Source organism: Crassostrea angulata, chromosome 2 (genome assembly GCF_025612915.1).
Source record: "Crassostrea angulata isolate pt1a10 chromosome 2, ASM2561291v2, whole genome shotgun sequence".
In the NCBI taxonomy this organism is placed as follows: domain Eukaryota; kingdom Metazoa; phylum Mollusca; class Bivalvia; order Ostreida; family Ostreidae; genus Magallana; species Magallana angulata.
In genome coordinates this window covers 9,734,005-9,745,520 of record NC_069112.1, presented here as the reverse complement: position 1 = coordinate 9,745,520, position 11,516 = coordinate 9,734,005, and the positions used below count along the sequence as shown (strand labels likewise).

Genomic DNA, 11,516 nt, shown 5'->3' with positions numbered 1-11,516 from the left:
TGCAATCTATACAATGAACATTGTGCATTTTCAGAAAAAACTTTAGAGGTCATTTGATCTTTGGCTAGGTCATTTGAACCGAGGTGAATGATGAAGAAATCTGGTGGAGTCTGGTATTTTGACATTGATGTTACCGTCTTGTCGAAATCCTCCCATTGTAGTCCACGAATACCTTTCCACTGAATGGTTACAGGTGGTTGCAGGTTAAGGGTTTCCCCCCCCCCGGTCTATCCGCTGCTGCAATTTCAGCCCAATAGGGGATTGAGGACCCCACAATCCAGGCTGACAAATCTAAAAAGGCTTTGTTAAAATTAGCGAGTCCTACTGGTGTATGTGTTGAGTGTGTGTATGTAGTGTTGTCAAAAATACAGTGGTGCTAGATAAATTGGGAAAGTAACTGGAAAACCTAATGCGAGTTATGTGGGCGGATGTAAGTAAGAAAGGAATTAGATCTCCATCTCCCCAGTTCTTGAATTTTTTCATTAGAAAAACCCTGATTTGCCAATTCAGTAGCCATGCCTATGCGAAAACTGTGAGACTTGTAGTGACCTTTAATCTGTAAAAAAGAAAGTGACTTGTCCAAAACTGCCTGAAATTGGGAACGTGTAACTGGTGAGCCATCAATGTGAACAAATAAGGTGGGTTTTCTCGGTGGTCTAGCTTGGAAGGATGGAATGATTGTTGATGATGGACAGAAATGAGTTTGAGGTAGCTGTTGAATTTGCACAACCGAGCTCCTGCCTGTTTGGTCGGTCTTTGATGAGCTGATAGTAATGAAAAACTGACCCAACTGATTTTGAGAAATGTGATTTGCTTGCAAGGCCAGAACTTCACTTACTCGTAATAAGCCAAAAAAGGTAACAGTGTATGTTGCCGCAAAAAGTAATGACTCATAGGGTTAGCGGTATACTGACTTGAGGGAATGGATAATTTTTGTAAATAATTGGATTGAAATGGGGAGTCGAATGTCCTTGTTGACACCAACTGACCGCCGGACACCCTCAAGAGACTTGGTAACTATGAAATGCCTAGTGTTATCTAAAGCACCCAAAATTTTGTGATGGTAGGACATTGCACTTATATATAGACATATAGTTCTGTATGATAAATTGTTGATTGATAAATAAGCAATGAAATGTATGAGTTGGTTTGTAGGTACAGGCCAGATTTGGGCCAAGTCATACTGGGCCCTAAACTGATGGAACTTTGCTAAAGCGGTGTTGTAAGACTGGTGGGTATTTGGGGCCAAAGATCTGTACAGAAGTCTTGATGCTTCCTGCTCCAAATGTTCCAAATGTGAGGTGGTAGAGGTGTGGGCCAATGGTCCGCCTCCGGTGCAAGACTTCGGAATCTGGCCCACTGTGAACGAGATAAGGCATCTGCAATGCAATTTGCTTTTGTGTGTATATAGGTTGCTTTGATTTGAATATTGTGTCTTAGTAACAGAAGAACAAGTTTTCTAACAACATACATGACCTTATTGGACTTGGAAGTTAGTGTATTGAGCACCTGGACTACTGCAGTGTTGTCAATGTGAAAAAGGATTCTAGTGTTTTGTAGACTCTGATGCCATATAGTAATTGTTACTAGGACTGGAAAAATTTCGAGAAGAGTCATATCCCTGGTAAGACCGTGTAAAAACCAAGAGTGAGGCCATGTTCCATGTGCCCACCTACCACCGAAATAGATACCAAAACCCCCATTCTTACCCCCTGCACTGTCTGTGAAGAGCTGTATGGACTGACTATCCAAAAATTGGGTTCTTATAACAGAAACACCATTATAAGATTGAAGGAAAATTTGCCAAATGCGCAAGTCTTGCTTGATATTGTTGTTAAGCCTGATTCTGTGATGGGGTTTTGAAATTCCAATAGTTGCATTTATGAGGCGTCTGCAGAAGGCCCGTCCAGGAGCTACCACCTTACAAGCAATATTGAGTAATCCAATGAGTGACTGGAGTTCTTGAAGAGTAACTTTTTTTGCTGATAGAAAGGAATTGATAACTGACTTTAACTTGTCTAATTTGTCTGAGGGCAGAGACATGGTCATGTCATTGGTGTCAAAAGTAATGCCAAGAAAAATAAGATTTGTAGTTGGTTCTACAGTTTTTTCTAAAGCAATAGGAACCCCCAGTTCGTGGCAGAGTGACTTGAACTTGTCAAGTGTGTGTTGACAGAACACATCTTGTCTGGTTCCGCAGAAGAGAAAATCATCTAGGTAATGTAAAATATGGTTGTTGCCTGTGTGTTGTTGAGTGAGCCAATGCAAAAAATGAGCAAATTTTTCCCACAGTGCACAACTGATCGACGAACCAAATGGGACCATTTTGTCAAAATAAAAATAACCTTCTAACTGAAAACCCAACAAGTCGAAATCACCTGGAGCGATAGGTAAGAGTCTAAATGCGGACTTAATATCTGACTTGGCCATAAGAGAGCCCTCCCCTAACTTTGAAATCATGTCTGCTGCTTCATCGATACTAGAATATTTGACAGAGCATGCAGTGGGGTCAATGAAAGAATTTATGGAATCCTCGTTAGGATATGACAAATGATGTATGAGGCGCATATCCCCATCCTTCTTTGGTACTAGCCCAAGGGGCGAAACTTGAAGATTTACAAAAGGGGGTTGTGGAAAGGGACCAGCTACTCTATTGAGTTGTAACTCTTTGTTGATTTTTTCAAGTGCTATGGGCAAATGTTTATACAAACTTGGTAAATTTTTACTTATTCGAGCTTTCCTACGACCCAGATATTGAAGCCTGAAACCAAAACAGAAACCATTGAGCAAGAATTTTGCATGATCATAACCCTGTAAGTGTTTTTGTAGTGCCTGAATTTTTATGGGAGTGTGTCCTAATGTATACAAATGTTTATTTTCGTGCACAATTAACTCTGGGGTGTTTTCCTCCGCAATGGCTGCAAGCATGGTTGAAGCGGCATCTAGGGAAGAAAGTGCAGAAGTTACCCCTATTGTAAGTATTGCAAGTTTGTTTAAACTCAGCTTGTTTTGGGATTGGAGAAGACCCATGTGTTATAGGTTTGTTGTATTGTTGAAATTGAGAATCGGAACCTTGCTGTGACATGAAATTGGTAGATTGATTTGTGACATACAGAAGCCAGAATTCATTATGTATATCACCCCAAGACATAGCTGGGTTGGACACCTTGCGCAGACGGAATTGTTCATCATATTTGTACCAATGATGTGAGCGACTGGCAGCTATTCTGATATCGCGCAGATATTTAAGCATTTGTTGCGCTAAAGCAGGGTTGTGTTCAAACATAATGCTCATATATATCATGAAAGCGGATGTCCACTTTTCAATACTCAACTGTGAGTTTTGTTTACGTTTAACTATACAGAGGCGGCCATTTTTAAACTGTACTTCGCCTTGAGAGTCAAAATCTTCCAATTCGGTGGCCGACTTTAGCAACAGAGACATATCAATAAATTCCCCCTCCCAGATTTTTAATTTTAACTTTATTGGTACATGAGATGCAATGCCGTCTGAGGCAGATGTCTTATGATATGGTAAGCCTACTAAATGTTGAACAAATTCGCACTCACCCGAGTTGTTGTTGACTTCGGGCTGAACCACTGGGGGGAACTGGTCCTGAGCCCGTGCCTGGGGTGGTGGTAAAACCTCCACTGGGGCCTGTGGCGGGTCCGCAGCGGGGCCTGTACCTGTTCTGGAATGGCGGGGAACTTTTCTCCCTGGCGCTCGGGCTGGAGTCCCTGTGGGTGCTTTACGCTTTGCTGGCACTGCTTTACGTTTTGGGGGCATAGCGAACGGTGAATGCTTTCCAACACTTGCTGGGAGTTGATGGCAAATATGAAATATAAACTTGTGTATACTTCTGTGAAAAGGCAACACGTGCTCCTTGCTAAAGTTCGATGAAAACTGTGGGGTTTTTGCAGGGGCTTCCGGATAAGCCAATGGTTAGCTCGTACAGAGTTTTTTCGGAATATACAGAGTGTCTCAAAATTAATACAGACTATTTGATATAAAAACAAATAATCCTGATTATGTTAGTTATGTTTGATTAATAAACATATTTTGCCTTAATGAGCTCTCGTTGTGGCCATGCTTTTTGTTTTGTAGTAGAATATAGTATTCGTCAAATAAGTCTTACTATAATACAAAAAAATATTATTGAGCAGATATTCGTTAAAACCAAATAAGTGTCAGTTTGTGTCAAGTTTGTCATCTTTTTTAAGTATTAAAGAAAAAGAATGTTTTTGTTTGGCCATTGCTGCCTTTTTTGCGTTCAATATGACCTTTGTAGTGAGAAATAGTATTTTCAAAAATAATTCTACAAGGAAAAATAAAATATACTAATAGTTTTATATTTTTTAGCAGATCATTTTTTACAACCAAACTAACGTCATGTTTGTGTGTGTGGTTCTAGTTTTTTTTTTCTTCAAAAATTTCAAAGAACGGTAGGAGAAGGGGTTGTTAAATGACTATTTGTTGCCTTTTTGGCTCTAAAAGATACTTTAGTGAAAAAATATATTGGTAAAGTAGTTTTCATTAACATAAAATATAAGAATTCTATTATTTTAGCAAATAAGTGTCAGTTTGTGTGTGACACGTTTGTCTTTATTTGGGAAATTCTAAAGAGTATATGTGCTTGGTTATCTAAATTGCAATTATGATTAAGTAATTAATAAAATATGTTTAAGCTTAGAAGTTTGATTATGAATTATATTAAATTTTGAGTGCATTTTGCATTATTAAACTGGTATTGGTCGTGTTACATATTTCATAATGATTTATAGAGTGGAAAGAAAGTGTGTGTGGGGAGGGGGGGGGGGGTAAACTTATCACATCACAGCTCAGTAACAAACCCTCAATGCCATACTCCTAGTTACACGTATTGCTTAGTACACACTACACGTAATATTTAAAATATATAAATTAAAAAAAGATCAATTAGGTATCTTTTTTTCAATTCCGTGTCCTACCTTAAGCATTGTTTTATTTTTCTTGTCGTCTTTAACGTTGTTATTTTAGATTTAATTAAAAAAAAATGCAAGAGTTAAGGACAAAAACGTTTGATTTTTTTTTAAATAAAATGACGTGTATATATTTTTATCCATTAATATGCAGGGAAAAATTTTGTTTTGGTGTTTTTCCCTACTAAAACTCTCTGATTCGAAGCTATTTTAACATTTTTGTGAAGCAATGTGCGATGCTTTAAAAAGTGTTTTATGACCAAATTATGATACGATATTAGATTATCTACGCATATTTATGATCATTTTGTGTCATTAGTCGCCGCCCTTTTGCTCGTCTACTCATTCAACATACGATGGTCTAAAACACGGAAAACACTGTGTTTAGATCAATGAGTAATAAACCTTTTTTACTGTTGTGCATCATCTAGTGGTCAGTGCATGTTTCTAATAATCAGGCTTAACAAAGTATACCTAAATAGATCAACTATTTTTAAGTTTTGACAATGAAATACACTGTTTTAAATATTTACCATTTATAATTTAGATAAAGAAATATTTCTTGACTTTACATATTTAATTATCACGAAACAAAAATAAATAAATAACACAAAGGACAGACTTTATTGTTTCTTTAATTCTACCGGAACGACCCAGGTATGTTCTTGACTATATTGATCGAAAATTTATTTCCCTGACTAATACATGTGTTGACATTGAAAGGTTTGATATGTACACATGGTCACTGATAAGATTTGTTTTGTCCGGGTGCATACCTTCAGCGTTTTGCAGTGAGTTGTTAACGATAAATCAGAACTATGAATCGTATCTCAATCCTTCTATGTCTAGTTCATTTGTCTGTGGCTCATTCCTATAGTAAGTATTATTACTTTTTCTGTTGCTTATGTATTGAACAGCCGCCTTAATATTAGAGCAGGTACATGTAATATTTTAGAAGACAAATTATTTATATCAATGCGTTCGGGGTTTTCCAAACAACCATCTAATGAAGCAATTTCAAAACAAAGGCTAAATGATGATTTAGTGTTATCTACGCTTTGCATTCGTATAATATATTGACACTACAGTGGTTTCTCTATTTGACACTTACATGAAAGTTTGCCTTTTTCATACTGTTTATTCACATTTATCAAGTTAAAACAGTTGCACAGCTTCTGGTACACTTAACATATTTGACAAATTTTTTTGTGTGTGCCAGAATACATAGTTACCAGCAAAGCAAGTTAATGACCTGTTAGTCGATGTGAAATTAAGCTTTGTCAAGAATGATATTGAAACAAAAGTCATATTTATGTCTCCCCTTTCAAAGGGGAGACATATTGTTTTTGTCGACTTTCTTATTCTTCTTATTCTTCTTCATCCAAATTTGTCCAAGCCGTAACTTAAATACCCTTTGACATTAAGACTTCAAACTTTGAACATATGGTAGATGGTATTGAGAAGGAGTGCACGGCACCAACAGTTTTGACCTTGACCTATTTTGTTTTTCAAGGTCAAGCTTTTTATAGAAAAATATTGTCTGGATCATAACACAAGACTCCTTTAACATACAGACTTTAAACTTGTATCATAGATAGATGGTATATAACCTAGTTGTACCTTACCAAAAGTTTTGACCTTGACCTAGAATTTTTATATCAAAGTCATATTAGAAAAACCTTCATTGCTCAACTCCTGAATATACTTTGACAGAAGGACTTCAAACTTTAAACAGAGAACAATAATAATACACTTAGGTGTACTATTGAATAATATTTGACCTTGACCTTGTTTTACTCAATGTCAAATTAAGAAAAAAGAAAAAAATAATAAAATTTTGTCTGGGTCATAACTTTAATACCCTTTGACATTAAGATTTCAAACTTGGAACATAGGTAGATGGTATTGAGAAGGAGTGCACGCCACCAAAAGTTTTGACCTTGACCTATTTTGTTCTTCAAGGTCAAGCTTTTCATTAAAAACATTGTCCTGACCATAACACAAGACTCCTTTAACATACAGAATTTTAACTTGTATCATGGATAAACAGAGAACAATAATAGTACACTTAGGTGTACTATTGAATAATATTTGACCTTGACCATGTTTTACTCAAGGTCAAATTAATAAAAATATGGGTCTGGGTAACATATAGCTGACATTATTCTTTTCAATCGTTAAATTTGCCCCATATTACAATCCTTGGGGAGAAGGGGAGACATGTGTTTTTTTTTTGTAAAAAAAACAATACCCACTAGTTTTTTTTGCATTTTTAGTCTTACTAGAAACTGTCAATATTCTATACTAATAAAAGATTGTGTTTATTTAGGTTGTAGCAATAATGGTTTCTATGGAGTGTATTGTAACATTTCCTGCCCTAACAATTGTGTAGACAATACATGTCAATCATATTTTGGAACCTGTTCTTCATGCAAGACCGGCTTCCATGGAAGTAAATGCAGTAGTAGCTGTCCATACAATTGTAACGGAAACAAATGTCAACAAGAAAATGGTGCGTGCTTGTCGTGTAAACCTGGCTTCTATGGGAGTCAATGTGGGGTATCGTGTCCAACCAACTGCAAAAACAACAATTGTCACATCGGAGACGGGTCCTGTTCGTCGTGTGATCCTAGCTTCTATGGGAATCAGTGTAAGATATCTTGTCCAACCAACTGCCAATACAACGTTTGTGACCAAGAACATGGGACCTGTTCTTCGTGTAAACCAGGCTTCTATAAGATTCATTGTGATACTCCATGTCCCACCAACTGTAAAGACAACAGCTGTCACTTTGATTATGGAACATGTTCTGAATGCAAACCTGGATGGACAGGAACAACTTGCCAAAAAAGTCTGTGTAATCATATTGCATTGAATTGCAAAATGTAAACCAGATTTAAAGGTATGGTATTAATATATACTTATTTTTATGTCTGATATCGACAGAATGTGTAGATGGCTAGTTTGGTGAGGGATGTAATCACCAATGTTCAGGACATCATCTGTAACTACGTGACCGGTCAGTGTGAACGAGGCTGCTCCCTTGGATGGACAGGATACAGGTGTGAGGTGAGAAAGGTAGCGGTTCTGTTTGTATGATCTTGATTGAATATCAATTTAAAACAATTTAGGTGTTAAATGACACCTAAATATCAGCAATTTCAATGTAAATGAACACGACACACTTTTTTGCATTAATGACATGTAAAGAAAGTTTCAGAAATATGTTTTAAAGAATGCGAGGACGGTACCTTTGGTTATGAATTTACCAACAAGTGCAGCGGCCATTGTTTGAATGATTCCCCGTGTAATTAAAAAACTGGTGTTTGTGATAGAGGGTGCAGTCCACGGTACATTAACAGAGACTGCGGCACAGGTCAGTGATTACAATTATTTCGTTCAAGTCAATATAAAACAAAAATATATTTCTAAACATGATGGGCACAAATTATAATATGATACATGTAAATATGTTTGATTTATAAAATTTGTTTGGCTGGAACAAGTGAACGATGTCACAAGTTATCTGTCGCACAAGGTACACACAGATTCAAATATGAATTGTAAACGTAAGGAGGGTCGCAAACTGGTTTTACTTTTAAATTAATATATTTAGCGTAGTCCAAAAATCGCCTTTAATTTGTATCAAGAATTTCGATGATGGTGTTATTTAGTCAATTCAAGCATTTAGTTTTACAATATACACGATAGCATAGCATAACATTTAAAACTCATGGCATAGCATTGGAATCAATATTATAACATTTAAATCCCATACTAAAGTAGAGATCCCATATATTCTCATTCGTAGTAGCACACTTAAGCATGCCATAGCATAGCATGCGACATGATTTTAACTTGATTTTCTAAGAATAAATGTTCACATTACACATCAGTGATAGATTTTTACTTATCATTTTAGTTCTAAATGTATTGAACTCTTCTGTAAAGTAGGCGGTTTTTTTCATTTTTTACAGCATACAACAGCATACCATGCCATATCATTAAGCCCTTTGTTTTGATTTCTCATAGCATATCAGAGAAATCTCATAGCTTTGCATTAAAATTTAATAGCATGTCATTAAAAGGGGCATACCATAGCGACGCAAACAATTGTAAATATATGCATGAAATGACTGTAATAGTTTTGCATTTATTCATATATTTTTTTTAAATACACATCATTTTCGTTGAAAAAAAAACCATTCATAAGTTATGAATTAAATGTCTTTTCACTTTACCTAGAGTGTTCAACCGGATATTTTGGAATGAACTGTAACGAGAATTGTAGCGGCCATTGTGTTTACAATGAATCATGTGACCACGTCACTGGGCTGTGCTTTAATGGTTGTCAGGACGGGTACATTGGAGCACGTTGTGATAACAGAGAGACATACAATACATTTACATTTTCCAACTATTCTTAAGAAATAAAATATTATACATCGATTTGAGGAAGACAATATCTTTTTTCTTTTAGTTTGTATTTTAATTATCACAACTTTTCCTACACATATTTCAGTATGCAAAAAAGGATATTACAGCAAAAACTGTTCTTTTGTTTGTTCTCCTAATTGTAAGACATGTCGACACACGGACGGATTGTGTTCTTGTAAGGCAAGATGGATGGGTCCAAATTGTACTACAGGTAATAAAAATTACACAATGCAAGGGCCATTATGTTTGTGTCTACTTGTATCTGTCCCTTTGGGTTTGCCTGCTGCTCATGATTATTGTGAATTTTCTCGTTGAACCTGTACATGGAAGAATGGATCACTACAGAAAGCATACACTACACTAACATAAAGTCTTTTGGAAGAAAAAAACAAAACCAACGGTATCAGTTTTTACTTGCATTGTACGTTTGTTGATTAAAAATATATGCGTTGTTTTTTGCTTATATTGAAAAGGATATTGAGTTGATAAAAACCTTTTTTTTTTCTTGCAACAACTACATATTGTTTTTGTTCGGAATACTAATGATTGGAACAAATAATAAATCTATACTATAGAATTGTAGCTGCTGATTGTCAATTAAAAAAGAACTTATTATTTAAAAATGAAGAAAAAGTGTTGTTTTCATTTATTTAGATAGTAAACAAGAGGTCCAATGGGCCACATCGCTCACCTGAGCAACATTGCCTTCATATGGGTTTTCAAAGGATAATGTGCCATGTTACTCCTCAGTAGATTAACCAAAAATGAATATCCGAATTTTCTTATTTTTGCATATACTTAATCTTTAACATATTTACCTTCATGGACTACCATTTTTATCGTAAATAAGATCATTTATTTAGATAGTAAACAAGAGGTCCAATGGGCCACATCGCTCACCTGAGCAACATTGCCTTCATATGGGTGTTCAAAGGATATTGTGCCATGTGGCTCCTCAGTAGATTAACCAAAAATGAATATCCGAATTTAACTTATGTTTGCATATACTTAATCTTTAACATATTTACCTTCATGGAATACCATTTTCACCGAAAATAAGATCGTATGCAATATAAATAACTACATTTTCCGTTGGTGTTCACGGTTAACTTCAAGTTCCCTTTATTTAACCCCCCCCCCCCCCCCCAATCACTTTATAAAACAAATAAAATACACGAGAGCATAAAGATAAATGTTCTCCCTCCACTACTTGCTACTTTTTGTATTTTAAAAAATTATATATGTGAAAGAAGAAAAGTGTACATCAATGTACATCAATTAAAAGCATGAAAAAGTTAAAATAAACTTAGCTGAAAATGTTGTCACATACACATGTTAAAGAGCTATAATTCAAATTAATGTATTGGCAGGCATGTCGCTCTATTGTACAAAGGCCCATCTATTATTTTCATCTTTATTAAAAAAAACAACAAATGTATACAAACAAAGATGATTTTCCATTGCAATAATTTTTTAAGGACACCGATAATGTTTTTATCCTCATAATAATAATGTGTCAGGCCTATGTAAACTGTTTAAAAGACATTGTTTTCATTTACTTGTGTTCGAAAAACTATCACAAATTTGTGTAGATTTTATGCAATTCATCGTTGAAGAAGGGGCACCGGAAAGTAATTACAGCATATCGCCCTTTAGCAAGACATTTCTATTGATCAAACAAAATTTCAGTGTCAATCGTTGAATCATAAGCCAGATACATAGCTTGGTTTGAGTCATGTTTTTGTTCACATGAGTTTATTACATTCAACTGAAGAATTTTTAAACTTGGTATTTGCTATTCAGCATAGCTGCATTTAAAATATTAACAAACTAAAGAATGACCTCAGCTTGGTGTACAAACATATAGTAGCATTGTGCGCAAAGCTCTGTATCTTGCTTATAACTCGAAGCTTGACTTTCAGGATGGTAAAATTATAGGAATTTGTGATCAATTAAAACAAAAGAAAACTGCACTAAAACAAAGAGAAAACTCAATTTATTTTTCATCATATATATACTTTAGTTATATATTTCAAGCAGCGAGAATAATCTCCGTTTAGATAGAACATATTGCATTAATCAACTATAACGTAGAGATAATACCAAATTACTCTCACCAC

General features: G+C 35.4%; 1 protein-coding gene and 1 pseudogene across 1 annotated transcript; one reads left to right on the top strand and one right to left on the bottom strand.

Moving 5' to 3' along the window:
• Nucleotides 1-656: 656 nt before the first annotated feature.
• Nucleotides 657-4,003, bottom strand: LOC128173879 (uncharacterized). The gene is made up of 3 exons (XM_052839557.1): nucleotides 3,571-4,003; nucleotides 1,160-1,359; nucleotides 657-764 (listed from the first exon to the last, which is right to left on the bottom strand). Exons 1-3 carry the CDS (start codon nucleotides 3,785-3,787, stop codon nucleotides 657-659), a joined length of 525 nt encoding a protein of 174 aa, XP_052695517.1. The 5' UTR covers nucleotides 3,788-4,003.
• A 1,719-nt stretch (nucleotides 4,004-5,722) lies between these two features.
• LOC128173878 (multiple epidermal growth factor-like domains protein 10) lies at nucleotides 5,723-10,091 on the top strand (annotated as a pseudogene).
• Nucleotides 10,092-11,516: the final 1,425 nt, after the last annotated feature.

Coding starts and splice junctions, on each gene's coding strand:
- LOC128173879 (XM_052839557.1), bottom strand. CDS start 3,787: ATGCCCCCAAAACGTAAAGCAGTGCCAGCAAAGCGTAAAGCACCCACA. Junction 1,360..3,570: donor CGAAGTCAACAACAACTCGG/GTGAGTGCGAAT, acceptor TCTCGTTCACAG/TGGGCCAGATTCCGAAGTCT. Junction 765..1,159: donor ACTTGGCCCAAATCTGGCCT/GTACCTACAAAC, acceptor CATTACTATCAG/CTCATCAAAGACCGACCAAA.